Below are 19602 nucleotides of genomic sequence, written 5' to 3' on the forward strand. Positions count from 1 at the left end.
GGGAGCGGGCTGGTGGGAGACCGGGGCGCCGGGCGGGAAGCTCGGGGTGTGCCCGAGGTGGGGAGCGCTCCCGGGAGAGGGGGGCGGGAGGCGAAAGGGTGGGAATTGTCTCTGCGTTATTCCCCGGGGCTTCAGGGGTAGCGCGGTGCTGTGCAGCGTTACCTGTGTAGCACGTAGCGTGTGCCGTAACTTGGGTCAGGAGGGAACTTGCATAGAATTACTGAGAACAGGCGTGCTTAGAATTGCGTTGCTTTTCCCAGTAATTTTGTGCTTAGAAATAATCTTTCAAGTTAATAGGCAGAAGGAGCTGGGAGGGAATTCCCTCTGGGCTGTTGCATTCGAAGTGCTGTGTTTCTTATTGTTATGTGTGGTACGTTATATTACCTTTTAATGGCTATAGTAAAACACCTATCAGCCCGGGACGCCCGCAGCATCGCCAGGCCTCCTCCTAAGCTGAAGTTGGGCTGAGAACTGGTTTTTGCAGGCATATGTGTACAGAGCTAAGGAAACAAGAAACGTGGTTTTATGTAGGATCTTTGACCTTTTAACACTAAGGAATTATTTGAGGCCATCACTGAGACTGGGTTTGACAAGACCCTGCAGTGAAATTGCTTTGGCAGAAGTGCAGAGGGTAGGCTTTGAAAAGCAAATAGATCAGGGGAGAGTAACAGCTGGGGGGGCCGGCTCGCTGAGCCTTCGCGCTGAGCAGGAGTCTCTGTCCGTGACTGAGTGTACAAAATAAATGCTTAACATCGAGGGGATAGAAAAGCTACTATTCAGTAGTTGGCAGTTGATATTTGTCCTTCTCCTACTATTCATTTCCAGTATCGGCATGAAACTTTAATATATATCAGTGCCTGCCTTCAGCAGTCTGATACATTTCGCAAAAGCCAGTAAAACACATTAATCCGGCTGAAAAAAAAAAAGACCCTGATCCTTGGTTTAAACGGAAATAATCTTTGCACAGATCAGTGGTCTCTAGATTTACAGATTATAACAGTAGTCCTTTGTAAGGCACAAAGGAGTGCCACCATTATTACATCGTTAATACTTTCCATAGCCGCACCATGTTTTATCTGAGAAATTAATGAAACGCTGTAAAAAGACAACTAGTAAGTCTTTCTTGCAGTCACTGTCATGTACTGTTGAAAACTTTTATTATGATTTTCAATGAGCAGTAGTCTATTCATACAAATAGCTTCAATTGCATTTAGGTGAGTTCAGTAAAATCCAAACATAACATGTTTGTTTTGGCTTTTTGACAACAGTCGTAAGGTGGTAGGAGTAACATTTCATTCTTCTTAAAGCCAAAAGGTGAGAGGTGTTGCAAATTGTGTTGTTTGAAAATGGGTCAGTTCAGGCCTTTGTCTTTTTCGTTACCATGTGCAGCTATTTATTTATTGCTACTTGCGCATCATAGTTCATGTCACTTTTTCTAATGGAGGGTGAGGGGACAAGCCCAGCAGGACTGGCTCTGGTGTTACTAATGAAGAGAGATGTAAGAGTTTTAAAAAGGACTCTGCAGTTGCAACATACAAGTCTAGTCTCTAGAGCCCAGCAGTGAGTACACATGGGACTGAATACTAGATATATATTATTTTTTAAAAAGGAGGGGGAGGGGGAGGAAGAGTGCAATCAGGAACAGTTACGAGACTTCTGAATGTTTTGTGTGGTTTATGCAGGAATGTTTGGGGGGAGAGTTTGTTCAGGAATTTGAGTGAGGGGGAGTGTTTCTCTCCACTCCTCCGGCTGCTGCTGTTGCTCAGAAGTAATATAAAAGGAAAAAGGACTGTATGTTGTCCAAACTGATCAAGTTATAACAAGGGAACTGCAATTCAGCAGGTGTGTCAGTTAGGATATCATCCTGATGTCAGATTTTCAATCCTGTGTGTTACTGGCTCTGCTGACAGAGATGAGAGACAAATCTCTGCTGTTGGCAGCAACAGAGGAGTTCACACAAGCATAGTGTGACAGAATTCCCCACGAAAAAATAATATAATAAATATAATATAATATAATTAATATAATAGTGCTTTAATGAAGTAGTCCTGCAGTTCCCGAAGAATGTATTAAGTGAAGACTTTGCTTTTGTCCCACTGAATTATCAATGTGTTTATTAGCATGTCAGTCACACCAGTGCCTACGTGTCACCATTAATCATTGCTGCTCTTCGCCTTTCCAGGCCTGGTTTTAATTTCCTTTCCACCTTTGCAGCTTAAGTCAGGTGAGAAGAGGAAAATATGCCACCAGGGCCCATTTTTATTTGCTGCAAAATGTGCATGATATAAAAGCTAGTGATCAATTCAGTTGACCTAAATGTAGAGCCAAATTGAAAAATGTATCCTCTGAGTATGTGCAGTATTGCAAAACCACTGGCTGTGTGGTTTGATGCATTTTCATGTTGGTGGTTCATTGGTAAAACATCTTGAGTGCTTATTTCTGCACATATTCTCACCCTGCTTTAGCTGCTGCTAGTCAAGAGGACTTGGGCTACACTTTTTATGTCTTTCTGACTTGCAAGCTGTAAAGGGCCTTGTTCACCGGAGTTGGAAACTCTGGCAAATGCTTTGCTGCAGATCTGTTAAGGATGCTACAGCATTCCCAAGTGTGGTTGAGGCTGCCTGGAGCTGCTGAGCTGGCATTTCACTTCAGACGGTGTTCACAATAAAGGCATACATGCAAATCCTCCCCCACCGGTCCAACTCCAAAGCTCACAATTAAATGGCCTTTGAAAATGGCAAAGAAGCTTATGAAGAATAGCCTTGATGGAATCTAACCTTTCCTGGAGCTGCCCTATTGTGCAGAATTGTTGATAACTTTCCAAGCTGAAAATGTTCAGTTAAGATGCAAACGCCTTTTAGCTGGAGCACAGTAACTGCAGCCTTCTTGTGTTCTGCATGTCAAGTACCAGCAGAATCTGCCCTGGCTCAGTACAGGCACTCAACCTCTACAGAAATTACGGAGACCAAGTTTCAGTTCACTTTAAAACCCTTGCTTTTTCTCGCAAGAGTGCAGAGGCATACTGACGGCTTTTGAGTCCGTCGCTGGGTTTGGTACAGGGTACAGGGTTGAATGGTCTCTGCTTAGTTGCTGAGGGTGGCTGTACCAGCCAGGCGTGGGGCACTATGACCCATGGGTAGTCACTGCAGGGTGAGATGTAGGGTCTCTACTGACTTGAGTTTTATAGTCTAAAGGAAAGGGGCATTTTTTCTTAAATTGCAACTAAGCTTAAATGTGGTAAAGAGGGAAGGTGCACCTATCCTTCAAATTCAGTCTTCATCTATTGCAGATGAAGTGATTAAAATCATTTCTCATAAAATGTACATCTCCCAGGTAATTAATCTTGTACCATGAAAGAAAAAGGACACCGAGTAGTGGTTTGGGGTATTAAAAATATATGAAAACAATCGGGAGTCCGGTGTTTCTTTGGCAATGGAAATTTTATTTACAGGATCTTAGGAAAATCAGTTATGTATTTACAGAAAGATTAGTAAATGCCATAAACTCAAGCCATACACACTAAATTAACATATATGGTTTGGTCTTACCAATAAAATTGAAAATAAATAATCAATAAAGTACTCATCCATGTACTTTAGATTAGTGATTAACTGTGTAATAGCTTTCCATATCTAAGGTGATACTTTGGTTCTTTTGTTCAACATAGGCATGGAATTCCATGGTCCCATATAGATTTGCCTTTGCCAAGTGTTTGAAGGCTCTTAATGGGGAATCGGTGCCTTTGAAGGCTACCAGATAGCTGTGGAGCCTGAATGTATCTGGTTTGTCCATAGAACAATCTGGGGCTGCCATACTGATTTCATAGGGAAAGTCAGGCAGCTGATTTTCAGAAGTTTCTTGTAACTGTGTGCTTAAGTCCTTTGTCTTGTTTTTACTGTATGATTTGGCATACAAACCATGGTACAGTTGCTATTTAAATATCCCCCACTTCTTTGGCTGCTCTGCCTGTGAGGAAGCAAGTCAGGGCATTCAGGCTCACGCCTGGGAAACTATCGATCTGAGACTGACATTGGGTGCTAACAAACAGTGCTATAGGTCTGCAGATTTAAGTATTTATTTGGGTCTGCAGTTGGTTCACCTGAATTGTGGCATTTCTGACTACAGGATTCTCCTGCGACAAGTACACTTCCTTCATCTTTTCCTTCGGGCTGCAGTTGTATAAGCAGAAGCTTCTGGTAGCCAAGTCTTCAGGGATTCATTGTGTAAATTAAACTGTTTCTGTTTTTCTTCAAAAATACATTTAATACCTGAGCATGGTAAAAGCTGCTGGTGCTCTGTAGAATCTTTCCATACCAAGTGTGGTAGGAAATTCAGGAGCTTGTGTACAGGTGGCGCAGATCTGCAGGTTTTCACTTGAAGCTATCCAGTTTCTGCATTTAAAAAACAGACTAGGCTCAGATTTTTGAGTGTGATTGTAGCCACCTCCCTTTGCACAGCTTTTTTTTTTTACCACAGCTAAGAACAAGACTGCTCATCTAGTGTCCTCTTCCCTCTTTCATTGCCTTCAGCCACCACAGGTATGAGAAAGGGGAGAGGATGCTGAGATTGATCAGACAAAGCTTGTTTAAAATTCTGTGCTCAACTAGGATAGCGTTATGGGAGCATTTTTTCCTTAGGTTTATTGCTTTTGATCCCTTCCATTCTTCCTTGCAGTTACAGAGCAAAATCAGGAAATACATGCAGTAAGCTACTGAATATATAGAGGCTATTGGGCCAGTAAAGTATTCATGTGGATTAAGTAAATAGCCTGTCTTTTAAGACCAGGATTAAATTATACTAAGAACATGTAATGATTTTTTATTTCCTTGCGTAGTGGTGATGTTGAAGCCCTTCACTGGAAATTTTATTCCTTCTTGGACTATAAAGGTAGACATGGGAACATCGCTGTCTCAAAAAGAGAGCTCAAGGACTGCTCTCTAAGACAACCTTTCTGTATCATCAGTCTTCCAGTGCAAAGTTGGGTGTATAGGTGTGTTTACCCTGCTGGATGGCTTGTGGTTTAGTCTCTCAGAGTTGGAAGGTGTGTGCTCCGGGGGTTCTGCAACACTGTGGATCATGTCCCTCTCTCTTGCATATTTTCTCATGAATGATGTGTGCATGTTGGAACCAGGATGTCCACTTAAGTACAGAAGTTGTAAACATCATTGCTAGCATGCTAGATACACCCTCCAGATTTAATTTTTTTTAAGAATACTTGTGGCTTTCTTTTAACATAGCTGAATTGTGTGCGTGACTTTATTTGCTACTGGATAGATCAGGAGGATTTTCTTTCAAGCTTTCTACATGGTCGGAAATATCACACTAGCCATGCTTTCATTAAAAAAAACAAACACAAAAACCCAACATAAATTAAGTAACCTTGGTAGGCATGAGTTGCTACTACACCCACTAGCACTTTTTTGGCTTTCTCACGCTGCATGTCTTTTGGCAGCATGTTGTGTTGCAAAGATGAAGACTGCTTGCCTCAATGCAGGCACTGTCCAATTTACATTCTAGTCATTTTGTAGCGTTTCATAATCCCACTTCAGCTCTTCCCTGCCTTCCCAGCAGGTCTGCTGCCTGACACTGCACAAGGATCTCCAAGGCAGGGGAAAGGGCCTGGGAGACCCAAGGGACAAGAGGAACAACAATAGTCTTGGCTAAAAGAGGCCATCAATAGGAGGTGTGCAATGCCTTGGCCTGAAAAGTGGTGTAAGCTGATGGTTGGTCAGTGAGATGTTGCATGAGGATTTTAGTGCAGATGTTTGAAAGAAATTATTGCAGCCACTGCATTGGGTAGCTCCTACGTGCCACAATGGAAAGATCACATAGGGTAAGGCAGGCCAAAAATTCCATGGATCTCAATATCTGGTCAGGATTTCCCTTAAGGCTTTCTGCAGTAAGCCCTGTTGCAAGCCAATCATCGGACAAGCCCTCATAAATACCTGGCCCCAAGTTTGGAGGAACTGGAGAAGGGTCTGTATGAAACGCTTTTCAAGAATTGGCTGGTGTGTCCTTAAAATTTCCTCAAAATATTATGGCATATCTGAATACTTGCTGTTCTTTTAATACTAGCACTGATTTTAATTTTGTTTCTTGAGCCCCTGCCTAAAGAAAGCACTCTGAGTTAATGTCTCATGTTGAAAGAGGGACATGCTGAGACCCCTGCCAGAGCTGCTCAGGCTGCTGGTGGTAGTCAAACACCGAGCTCAGATGTGCGACCTGGATCACTTGCTGTGCAACAGAGAGAGAAATTTTACGTTGCTAACTTTTATGTTTTGTGTTACAGCCATGAGACACAAACGACCTGCTGGGACCATCCCAAGATGACTGAGCTTTACCAGTCTTTAGGTAAGACACCTATACCAGTTCAAAATAACTTTTAAGGCAGAGATTTCCAGAAGTAGCAGGAAAAAAAAAAAAAAAGAAAAGTGAAAGCAAGAGGCAGTGCCTTTATCAAAGTTAAAATTTTCTGCAAGAGAAATACATAAGCCATAATAACATATCTCAAACATGCAGTGGAAAAAATACTACTTCAGTTAGCATATTTGGAATGTGCACTGGGTTTACAAAGTAATTTGAGTTCATTGTTGCAAACTCTTAGTGAAAGACTGGGACAGAAATTTAAAAAAAAAAAACCAACCCTGAATCTTTTCACTGACTAATCTGCTTTACAAAAGGCAGATGAAAAAATCAAACCAAGCTGCTGTTAATGTTGACTTTTGGATGGTAGGAAGCCAATTGAAGCAATTTGCCAAACTGTGTTACCACTGCTTTATTTTTAAAGCACTTTCAATACTTGGAAGGCATGGCTCCTGTCATGATGTCATTTTGCATACCCAAATTTCATGCCCATTCAGATGAGCCTTTCTGGTAGAGGTTTTTTTTTTAATTTTTTAGCTGCTTTGGATTTTATTAACAGAAGCACATCTATAAGATAAAACAGGTCGATTCGTGCTCTAGTATAGGCTGCTTGACAGACCATTTAATAGCTAACTCTTTACTTTTAATGGTTCTGTTAATATATAATGGATGATATAATAAAAACTAAGCTATTTCTGTAAAAGAAATATCAGTGAATATGCTGCATTCATCAAGATGGTTATATCTGTACAGCACACACAAACTGGCTTTAAACAAGCCAGCCTGAGCACTAGGGCAGTCAAAATCTAGTATTCAATGCAGAATGATTTGCCATGGTGAAAAATAGGTGAAATTATCTCATGCTAAACTCTAGTTTAGCTGCTGAAAACAGTCTAATTATGCCAGGATAAACTATTTCAAGATAACTCTGATATCGCTACAATGCTCTGCAGTTAAAGGCATCCCAAAAGTATTTTAGAGAAGTGATATGATAAAATGGAATGAAACAGTGTGAAGATTTTTTCTTTATAGCATTAGCTCTATGGCAGCAATTTGTTTAAAAATTAACCAGAATACAGCTCTGTATGTCACAAAAGCATGTAAGAAGTGTAAGTTCAGGTTAACCAAAAGCAGACAAGTATTGACTTGCCATTTAATTATAATGTATTGCCTTGTTTGTCTCCTTTATATTTCTGCTCTTAATAGTGAGTGTTTTAAAAGATTCAGGACAAATAGTAATTGCACATGCAGACATCCCTTTAGTACAGGTAGATCTTCAAATAGTTGCTTATTACTTGAACCGCACTCTGACTCTGTGGTCTTCTTTGATCCAGGGATTGCAGGATATTTCTGATACTGTTCTTGGTCAGACCTAAAGTCACGTAGCAGCTGCTTTTCTTCTGATATTTCCCTGTTTCAGCTAGAGCACTCTTGAATATCAAAAAGTAAAGAGGTATCTATATGTAAGGGAGAAAAGCATCCTGATGGGTTCAGGTCAACAGTTAAAAAGATAGGTGACTGCTGAAATCAGTTTGCATTTAGTTTAACTGAGTTTTATCACTGTGAGAATCACCCAAATGTCAAGAGTCTAAGATACCCTCATTTCTCACTGCATAAAGAAGAAACAATTTTAGACAGATTTTGTTTCTTTTTCATATAAAATCCTGCTTTTTTCCTTTTCAGCAGCAAGGATTGTCCAAAATTGCAGTCCTTTTCTGGCTATTTTCATTTCTTTCAGGGTTGAGACTAACTGCTCATTAATATGGAAGTGACCCTGATGTGTATTTTTGTTAGTAAACTTAGGTTTTCATATATTTGTGCAAAACAGATTAGACAAGGCGATTATGCACTGCCACATGGGGTAAAGCTTCAATAACAGTGCTGCTGAATAACCTACCAAATTTATTTTTTTAATTGGGTATATTCATCATTACCCAACTTTCATACAAGTTGCTTAGTGCAAGCATAACCCGTTTAGTCTTGAACAGAACTCTTGATGTATTTTCAGTACTTTGCTTTGCCTCAGGTCAAAACGGTAGTAATGGCATGTTTGAAGTCTTTTCAGACTGTTTAGTAATATTTTATCTGGTAATACAAAATCAACTTTAATAATATCTTGCATAATCATTAGATCCTATTATTTTTCCCCACATTAAGATCTGGATTTTGCTTCTCAGTCATATGAAGAAGCTAGTACAGAGCTTAGTATGCATGCATTTTAGAAATCTAGTAGAAAACATGAAAGGCAAATGCAAAAATGTGAGACCAAGTACATCAGTGCTGTCAAGAGTTTTCATTTCAGTTTTCCAATTCTTACACTTAGCCTGTAGGGAATAATTGAGCTATGTGATGTAGTTGTCTATACATGCCAGTATATCATAATTTCCTGAGGTATCCTTATGTCTAATTTAAATTCTTACAAATTAGTGAAAGCTTAGGTTTTTTAAATGAATGAGGAAGATGCAACCTGACACAAGGTAATGTTCCTAATCTGCCTATGTCTTTGAGACACAAGAGACTTCTGTAAGAACAAGGAGTAATACTAGTTTTATTCTTCATGTATCCAATTCACACACCTACAAATTGCTGAATTACATTTTGCCAAAATTGATTAATTTCAAACTTACTGCGTCAGCTTTCTGTCTTTAGAGAGGATGTTTATAAACATGAAGCTACATTGCTCAGGAGCATTTTTTTCAGTACCAAAGCAGTTGGAACTTGCTGCATATGTTTTTGTACCTGATCAGATTGTCAGTTTAGGAAGTGCATTGTCCTGTTTTCAGTAGGGACTGCATCAGCAAAAGCAGAAGGAACCTATGGGAAGAAATTATAAAATAACCTGCCCATGAAGGGAGTACTCTCAAATTCTTTTTGAGCTCACCTGTTGAAACATGGCCAGTTGTAAAGATACTAGTAAAAACAGTAAAATATTTTATTTGAAATGTAATATGTGTATCAGAAATTTCTAACTGGTTCTTTTGACAGTAGCTTTTCCTATTATGATACAGAAGTGCTTGCTCTGGACAGCTCTTTATTATTTAAACAACATAGCAATTTTATCGATTTTAATGAAGCATCCATTCCTTACTCAAGTTGGGCAATTTTCACTCTTCATTCAAAGTTACAACTACTTAAAGGTACATAATAGGCTGTTGTTATTAAATGGCTTAGTTGTTGTTCAAGTCAAAATGGCAACTGGTAGTTGCAACAAACACCTTGGCTGTATCATTCAGTGTATCTAGTAGATGTTGATAGTTTGGCTAATTATATAAACTTAAGAACACAGAAAAAACCCATATGCTAAAATAAGAAAGGGAGTAAAAATCAGTGTCTTGTGAGTCTCAACAGTTCAGAGACTGATAAACATCCCTCAGTATGTATTTACACCGTTATGAACAAAATCATTGTAGTCTAACTTCTCTCTGCAGTTCTTCAAACTACCAAGAACTGCTCCAGCTGCTTTTCTGTCCAAAGCAGTTCCCCTGCAGCAGATACAGTTTTTTACACTGTTCTTTTACCAGCCCTCTTACAAACTTTATCATTTTTTGTTTGTATAATTTGATTAGTCCGTCTAAAATGCTGCCTGAGGTGGCTAAAGTGCCCCTTTCTGTCATAATAGTTTTTCTAACAAACTACTAAACCATGTATTGAATATGAGGTTTTTTCATATTCAACTAGCTGTTTTCCGTGTTTGTATTAGTAAAATATGTGCCTATTGCTTATATCAATCATTTGATTTCTACTGAAGTTCATTGAGACAATACAAATGGTCTTTCTTTAAAGGTTGCTTAATCACTGATGTCCTTTTCATGCTAACTACAATCTGAATAATAAAACTTCTCATTTCAGAAAACAGGATTGGTTGGGCTCTGTCAACCTTGGATAGTAGTCAGCCCCACAGTAGCTCATCTTTATAACAATGCTTGATTGCATCCTCTGTAGGAATTCACCTAACAGGCAATAAACTTAACTATGGCAGCAAAATGAAATTTAGGTGGTAGAAGTTAATCTTGGATCCCTTGAAAGTGAAGCAGTAGGCATATTGGCAGTGAATGAGGGTAATTACAGAGAGCAAAGTAATGTTCTGTTATGGAATACATGACAAGTATGGGAACATTTTAGTCATGGGTATTGCACTCTTGGTTTGCAAAATTTTCATCATTATTTTTGAAGTTGATTATTATTTATTTGGATTATGACTACTTCTCATCTAGCATACAGGAAGGATTTCTGACCTTTCTGACTGCAAAATACTCACATCTGAACCCCATAGTGTGGTATAACTAAGGTATACATCATATGCTTTCTTACATTTTGGGGTTTGCAGGCTGAAGAAAAGCCATTGCATGCTAAAACTAAATTCCAAAAGGTAAAGTCAGTTGGTCCAGTTATTGGGATACTGGCACATCTTGTGGTCTTCATCCACTTCATCTAGATGCACTCAGTAGCATTTTGGTTCCCTGGGTGCCTCCCACTTAGTAATTTGCAGAAACGCTATTAACTATTTTTTACTCAGTGGGACAGATCTAGTACAGTGTACCATATTGTTTCATGGAGAGTGGTTAAGCTGTGTGTCTGTATGTAAATAACACCTTTTGCTGTTAGTTATTCTCAAAGCAATGGAGATGATAGCATTAATTATTGTTATAATAAAAGAGTCAATGGCTGAGACTCAACTGATACTAAGCAGTGTTACTTGATTCATTTCTTTCCTTTGTGCGTTTGTCTCATTTGCATTTTTAAATTACAGTTCCTAAAGTGGCACTATATGTCACTGTAGGGCATCATTAGAAGATTTATATATGGGGTTTGGGCAGCAGCAGAAGCACAGCATTCTTATCAGCTGGTCAGGGCATCACAGCTCTGTTGAATCAATGTGAGATGAAGCTTCTTGAAAAGTCAAGAGTGCTGTTAATGTCTGATGAAACATGAAAGCTTAGTGGTTGGTAGTGGAATTATGGTGTATTCAGGACTGTACAGTCAACAGTTTTTAACCTTGGTTAGGCAGGCATTGTCAGAGACAACAGTGACATGTAATTCCTAAAACAGCTCATCCACTGCAGGCAGTGTGTTTATGAACAGCTGTATGACCATGCTGCAAGCTGTGGTTGAGTAGGACTTCCAGGTTTTGAAGTGTATAGCTGTGGGTTCACATTTTTTTTTTCCATGCAAATAAGTAAGAGTGAAAAAAGCCAAAACAACCAAAACCAAAATAATGAACTTTGTGCATTTTATCAAAAAAAGATGAGGATTTGACCTAATGAGATCTAAAATCTTTCAATGTTAGTTGTTAGCTTGCCAAATTTTACTCTTGAGATAGTTACCACCTGAAGCATATAAGCTGTTCTTTTCAGCTTGATGGTGTCAGGCAGTGATAAAAATTCTGCCCATAAAATAGAGTGTAATGCCTGACTTTTACCTCATTAATTAAGAAGAAATTGTTATAATACAATAATATAAACAAGCAGTGTCCAGGTAGAAAGGATTTCTTGAGATGCCCTCAGATTACACTGTGTGTGAGACAAATTAAATTACCAACCTTTGACAGGAGGTAGTCTGGCCTGTCCTGGAGACTTTAAACAGTCGGTGAGACTAGTCTCTCATACAGTACATTACTAATTACTACACTACTAATGCACATTACCAAATTAAATCTCAGTCATTTAGCACTCTTAGCAACTGTAGCAACTGTAAGGTGGAGTTAGTCTGTGTAAGACGACCATGGAAAGCAACTCAGTTATAGGACCTCACTTAAAACCTGTTGTCTGAGTTCAGATGTAACTATTTAAGAATAAAAACAAAAGTCCTCCCATACTGGATGCTGAATATTTTCTTTTAAAAAGTTATCGTTTTTCTTTCATTTTTAATTGCTTTTAGTTGCTTGCCAACTAACTTTGTGTAATAAGACTCAAGAATATGAGAACTGGTTTTTCCTCTTAAAATAATATTAATATTCCAGTGTAAAATCTGGAATTTAACATGGGAAGATTTAAAAAAAAATAAATTACAACATCATATTTGTTGTTATTGTGTCAGTTGTCAGTGAGACATTCCAGCAGGTTGCTAAAATTGTTGATACAAATCACTGACCACTTCTGAAATGAGTGGATGTGTTTACCTGATTATTCACTAGCAAAAGAATCTGCTTTGGGTAATTATAGTTGTTTCTACAATACTGTAGAAATACAACATTGGAAAATATGTCAATGAGGCTGTCTTTGCTCTTTTGACAAAGAACACAGCCTTTATGTTTTATTATTTCTCTCAACATGCAGAATTATGCAGAAAAGGTTATAATTTAATTATCTGATCATCTTTCCATTGACTCGAGTTCTTCCTGTGAGCAGACTGAAGTACTCTTCATTAAAGCTTCATGGGTAGTAAGAGTTCTTGTTCAGTGTTATTCATGTTAATACAAATTAACATAATTGTATGAACATGAGCATATTCATGTGTTATAGGCACATGATGGACATGGAGGAAATAACTCTCTAGATAACCTTTTCCCCACTGCATTAGTTGCTGTGAAGCAAAGGGAGGGGCTTGTGTCTATAATGAAAAGAAGAAAGCAGCAAAAGGAGATTACCTCGTTTCTGATGGTTTAGCACTTAGAACTCCTTTCACCATGACAGTGGGAGGGCTGTGGCAGAAGCTTAATTTGATCATGAAGATATCTTACTGCTTTGCTTGTGGGAATTGTTGTTACTCTGAAGGCATCAGCAGTAAGCACCTGCACTGTCTTACGGATCTTCCATGAGGCAATATTAAATCTCCCATAGAAGCACTTATGCTCCCTTGCACAGAGAGGTGGTTCGTGGCTGAGTGATGGGAGAACTATGAATTCTCCTTGCTCTGGGATGTAAATGAGTGTCACCAAATACTCCCAAGTGATCTTTACCTCAGTCTGTTCCTTTTCAAGAACCAGGTTACCTCTTCCGCTATATCAGTATTTCAGACCATAAACAGATTATGCTTTTGAGCATTTACAGTTTTTGATCAAAGTTTGAAAGTTACCTTCTGAATGAGGACTTGGAAGTATCATTAAATGATCTGCAAAAGTCTGATAAACTCCAAGAGCTTCTAAGTCCGCTGACCACCACATTCATAGGGTGAGATGGTGGCTGATTTCTACGAGTGGGAGGTAAGGGCAGATGTGGTAATACTGAGCTGTCCAACCTGCTCAGAGATGATAAGCTCTGGAGTCAAGGTTCCGTAGGCTCTCGCTCTCTTAGGGGGCTGTTTAAGCATGGAGAAGGCATCAGATTTTTCCCCTCTGGTCCCAGGAAGCAGAATAAACTTACAGGAAAGGAGGAACTACTGGTGATTCCAAATAGCCCCTCATAAGGCTGCTGCTGTTGGAGCCTCCTCCCTCACTCCTCTGCATGTTCCCAGCGGTCACGGCTGGCTTGCCTGGCCAGGCAGCACCTCATGGAGCCTTGCTCCGAGTCTCCTCCCTTGCTGTTCATGGTAAGGTTACCTCCAGTGCTCCCAAGCCTAGTGGCTGAGTCTCATTCCCTGACAATCTTACGTTCACTGGTTCATTTAAATAGGGTCATATACCAGGACAGGAAATATTTTTAACCCAATTAGGAGAGGTCTGGGCTCCCCTTCTTGCTCCACAGAGCAATGCATTTGTTCCAGCAGTAGCTCCAGGGGAAGAAAGACAGTAGCTACAGTGTCACAGGAGTAGAGAGGGGAAGATCATTAAGTTCTAGTGACCTCAGATCACCGTCACCACCAGGTAAGATGCAGGAACATGGAGGTGGTGGCATAAGGAAGACGAGGGGTGAGCAGTTGGCAACAGGACAGTAACTGGACCTGTGTTGGTACAAATCACAGGGTGGAAGGTGGGAGCAGAGGTGTGAGACAGCCACACTTGGCCTCAGCACGCAGAGCCAAAAAATGGCATTGCTGCTACTTTCCCAAAACCTGAGATGAGAGCTCTGAAACTAGCTCCTGACATTGCTTGTTGAGCATTTACAGCAGGTTTTTCTTGGCAGTTACGTCGTTAAGGTTGATAATAAATTCAGTGTGTATTACATACAGAGGAGAATAGATGTAAACTACAGCATTCTCGGGGTGTTTTCATAGATTGAACTTTCTGCCCTGATCTAGGCCTGAAATATGCATATATATTTACTGGTATGTCTTAAAATGTGAATAATAAATAAAAGCATTTTTCTGAATACTTCGGGAAAATTTAGGGAAGGCTTCTTCATTTTATCAAATGCTCTAGTATGTTTTCTTTTCCAAAATACAAGTGCAGATTTACAAGGGTACAAAATGTAACTGAAGTTACATTGTGTTTATGAGGGACAGCTTTATTCACTTCTTTTCAAGACAAATTAAGTTGCTTTATTGAAATTGGTCACCGTATTCCACACCACATTAAGAATCCTGGATCTGTCAGGATTATTGTGAGAGACTGAGCTGGCAGGAACAATACACAAGAGAACTGACCATTAAAAAGGTGTATAGAACTGTACAAAGAAAAAGGAATTCTATACAATGCCAAAAACGTCACCTTCTGCTGTAAGATGTTTTAGAAATGTTCCACAGCTTTTATTAAGGAATACAAAACTACTGAATTATTAAACCTCAAATTACTCATTCATAACAGCTTAATTAAAATTAATGTAATTGAGACTATATTCCCTTTGCTACCTATACCTGTACAGCATTGTAAATGATGTTGGGATAGTTAGAGCCAAGCTACCACATTACAAACAGCTTTATAGCAGCTCAGTGCATATGCCAGCAAATAACTGTTTTTGTATTTGCCCTGGTTTTCATCATATTCTTCCTCTAGAACTCTACCAAGCTTAGAGGCAGCTTATTGGGCTAAACAGACCTTTATTCTGAGCTAGCATATATTTTGTTTAGTGTTCTTTTTGTATGTAAATACAAAAACACTTTCCCATCTTTAACACGTTAGGCCCCATGGGTTTCATCAGTAAATGCATTCAGCAGTGTTGCCAGGAGCTGAAACTGACTGGCACAAACAGTCCATTTCTCTGCTAGGAAACCCTTGCTTTACAAGATGCCAGATAATCTGTTGGGAATGGTCCCTAAACTGCTTAAAAGCGGAGGAGTGCCCAGAAATTAGTTGGGTAGATGGCAGGACCAGCAGCAGTCTGGTTTTGCAGCAGTGGGGATTGTGGGGCTGTAGCACACAAACGTGCCCTCTGCCACTCCTCAACTGGAAGCTGGGCTGCTGTGTCCAGTTCAGCTTCCCTGTAGCATTCCCAAGAGGAGCTGACAACACCACTTGGGAAACAGCATCTGTGTGTGGACATGCTCCCAGGACAGCAACCTTGATGGTCTCCCTGGGTTGTCTTTGAGGAAGGTACAAGTTTGAAGCTGCACAGTTAGCTTTAGGTATCTGTTGATGTACTCAAAAGCCCTTTGCCAGAGTTGTGTGCTTGTTTCTGCATCCTGAGTTTTGATTCTGAATAATGCAAGCAGTAGTGTATTTGCACTGTAGTCTTGATATGCCAAATCTAGTTGCAAATTATGAGTTACTTACTGGTACTGATGGCAGAAATTCAGCCACACTAGTTTCAGCCTCTATTTTGGTGAATTTTATCTTCATTTATGTTGTAAATGGGGTTTGCTGAAGGCTACCCTCAGCACAGCCAGGGACAAGCACATCTTCCTCAGTCTGGTTTCATGGAAGAGAGATGCATATGCAGTTTCCTGGCCAGATTTGGTCCAAGGTAATGCCTGCTTTATTTTCAGTGTTACCTAGTGTTCACTTCTTAGATTATGGACCATTGCTGCACTTGAGTAATGTTCAAGTAACTGGGACTGAGCCTTGCAAGTGCTTGTTCCTGGCCAGGTCCCTTTCCCATTCTGCTGGAGCCCACTGGCCTGCTGCCATTTCAGAGATGGGAATCTGGGAACTCACCTTACTGGGTGAGCTGGCTTCTCATCAGGAAGGCTTTACATCATGGAGCAAGTCTGGGATCTGCATGGATAGAAAGCACAAAAGTTTCATTGTGTTTTTTCTGAAGTTGCTGGGTTCTTTCTTAGCAGTAGCTGAGAGTCACCTGCTTTTTCCCAGGGGCTCTTTTTTGGGGGCTACCTGCACACAGCCTGACTGCTGCACTGGGCAGAGGGGGAGAAGTTTCAGGTTCTTACCTCTCGCAGTGCCTGCGGTGTGAAATGCTGCAGTATTTTCAGACAACACTGCAGCAGTTACGAATATTGTCCTTTCAAGTGCTCTTAACTTCAGCCCCTTTGAAGGAAAGGAAGTAACACTTTAGGACTTAGTGTTTTAATTTTGGATGATTGATTGTCCAGGTTTGAGGACTTTTGCTAGTGAAGTAGAGTTTCTAACATACTTTTGTTTCTCTATGTTCTTTTAACCAATGAGTATAATCTACTAGTCCAACTTAATGTCTCTGAGTCTGATAATTTCTAAGGCATAAAGCTGATCTTTTATTTTAATATTTCTCTCCCTACAGCTGACCTGAACAATGTCAGGTTCTCGGCATACAGGACTGCCATGAAACTCCGCAGACTGCAAAAAGCTCTCTGCTGTAAGTATGTGCCTGTGCTTCACCTGCTGCCGGGAGCACTTTATGACCAACACATAAGTTTATTTGCAACCTCTAGAAGCAGAAGAACACTCCCACACATATCTCCAGCTTTACCTGGAAGACTTTCCTGTGAAGGGTCTTGTGCTGTCACCAGTTTTCCCATTTTAGGAAACTAAAGTGCTGGATGGTCTTCAGATCTGTCCTAAGACAGAGCAACGGGTCAGAAATAAAGCCGATGTGCCCTGTGTATTTCTTGTCTTCACACTTTTTTTTCAGCTGGGTATTTTCACTATGCTTGTTTCTGGAGCCATGTCCTGTGTCAGCCACAGCTTGACAGCCGAAGACCAAAGGAGCTTTCAGTGGGTTAGGAGCAGTTGGGAGTTTGGGTGAAATGATCACTGCAGAGCTGGAGTTGCTAGTATTTTGTTAAATTGAATCTTGAACCCCGAGGGGTTGTTGCTGTTAAATGAGGTGATCAAAATATATATTTAGCTTCATTTTTCCTCAGCTTTTGGTTATGTTCAGAAGTCTCTCATCAGCTATGCATTAGTGATGTGCATGTTGTAACATTTTCATTCTCTCAACTGGTGTATGGTATTCTACCTGTCAATGGAGTTACGTTTCCTCTTCAGCTTTTGGTAACCTGATAGCTAAATAAATCAATCCTGGTTTTCTTGGTAGGGCAGTTGGTTGCCAAAGCAAGCAGTTTATTAGGCAGTACAATTTAGAGGGTTATGAAAATATTTAACATTCACTGTTTGGCACTTAATTACAGGGTTAAATTTCTTACACAGTTGCAAATGTCTCAACTGTTGATTTATCTCGAGTTTGGATTTGTACTCACATGCTTTCTGGAACTGTGCAAAACCTTGTTGTTTTTGAGCGTGTTTACTTTGAGGCTTATAAGCATGGGTGAATGTTACTAATGAATAGACCTAATTTCTGAATGTGTAAAAAAATTGAAAAAGGAAAAAAAAGGGGGAAAAACACATCAGTAAGTGACAACTCTTGTAACATAATGAATGCAGTGACAAAGAATGAATTATGATGATCACAAATACAAGCATTTTTCCTTGCCACAGCACTCCTGCCACACTCATTGTATAAAGGTAAAGAAACTAGACTGATATGCAGTGAAAAGTATTAATAACCAGTGAATCATTGAAGTAAGGAACTAAAGTTTTTGGAATTGCAGATTTCTCTAGCTAGCGCTGCAAAAGTGTAACTTGTAACTTGTTAGTATGGCTGAAAGTACAAAACTTTACATCCTGTTTCATCTGTATCCACAGTTCTTGTCACTGAATAGTTCTTGGACTTTACAGTGTGGGATTGTAGTTATGTACTGAGGTCAGTTCATTTCTCAAGGTTACGCTTAGGTAGATTTTCTGAGAATGGATGTTTTCAGAGACATGCAGTGGCGCTTACACTGATTACTTTAGCACATTCTTCATACTTGTATGTAAGGAGAAGTATTTAAGGAATTCGGTTAGCAGTCTTTGTTCTTAGAGATATTTTTTTGCTTGGAGACACTGTGATTGTATTTGTGTATTCCATAATTTCAGTGTCACTTGTGAACTCAGTTTAATTAGATTTTCTTTTTAAAAACCTCAACTCATTACAAAATTCTTTTTCTGCAGTTTGGCACTAGTAGAAATAGAGCACAGTGCTGGATTTCAGGGCTCCTTTGCATGGGCAAAAATCCCTAAATTTCACTTGTGTTAATCTTGTAATTTTTTATTTCAGTTTTAAAATTGCAGGAGTTTAAATTGTTATGTGTATATACATTATTTTCTGGAAACTTCATTAAAGAAGGCAGAGCAGTTTTGTCTGCTGAATAGCACTCTAAATGTGAGCAGAGTAGGTCTGCAAAAGTGAAGGTACAGTCTGTTTATCAGTGGCAAGAATAGAAACAATTTAAAAAATAAACTGTACATAAACTTTTCAGTTTCTAAGTCAGTCCACTGAACATTAAGACACCTAAAGAAGAATATGGAAAATTTTAATTCTTAACAAATAAATGCTTGTGTATTTTTGTTACCTTAGAAGAGTCTAGTGTATGGCTCTATCATCCCTGCCTTCACAATTACTGTGGGCATGCTAGGTGTAACTATTGCAACTTGTTTAAAGGTATGGTTTCCTTTGATAGTCCCATCAAAGCATGTTGAATTTCTTGTTTTACTACTTTTAAAAGATCTGATCTTCAGGCACAAACCACATCTGAACATTGTGATGTCAGTAAAATGGGATGAATTCACAAACTTCTTGGAGATGCAGCAAAAGAAAGCATTCAAGAACTTCTGTTAGGATGCTTTTTCCTTTAATTTTATGCAGGCTAGATTAAATGTATTTTTTTTAAGGTATTGGCCAACAGCAGCAGGTTGCAGAGGAGGTGATCTTACATTCTGGGAGCATCAGTAATACTTTCTATCACGAGCCATATGCTGGGTTTTCACTAAGTTCAGTATGTGACCTCAACGATGTACTTTCTCTTGCCTGTTAATTGTCACTCCTGTCCCTCCATTGGCTGGGTATTCTGGGTCATCTTTTATACTTTTCCTGCAGTCTGGCCACAGGTTAGCATCTAGTTACAAACATTGTGAGGTTTTGTCTCTCGCTTTAGAGACCAAAGAATATTTATATAAATTGCTCAGATTTCAGAATAAGCTAGAAGCTACTGCTCATACATATTTTGGAATCA

The 19602-nt window shown here is 39.5% G+C and overlaps 1 protein-coding gene across 1 annotated transcript in view; it reads left to right on the forward strand.

Moving 5' to 3' along the window:
* Positions 1 to 19602, forward strand: part of DMD (dystrophin) — a 909379-nt gene that overhangs the window by 828875 nt on the left and 60902 nt on the right. Inside the window, exons 62-63 of the mRNA XM_010004489.1 lie at positions 6290 to 6351; positions 16830 to 16904. Of these exons, the coding sequence (XP_010002791.1) occupies positions 6290 to 6351; positions 16830 to 16904 (137 nt within the window). The remainder of the gene's footprint in view (positions 1 to 6289; positions 6352 to 16829; positions 16905 to 19602) is intronic.

This window comes from Chaetura pelagica, unplaced genomic scaffold (genome assembly GCF_000747805.2).
Source record: "Chaetura pelagica isolate M959 unplaced genomic scaffold, ChaPel_1.0 scaffold308, whole genome shotgun sequence".
Taxonomy (NCBI): Eukaryota; Metazoa; Chordata; class Aves; order Apodiformes; family Apodidae; genus Chaetura; species Chaetura pelagica.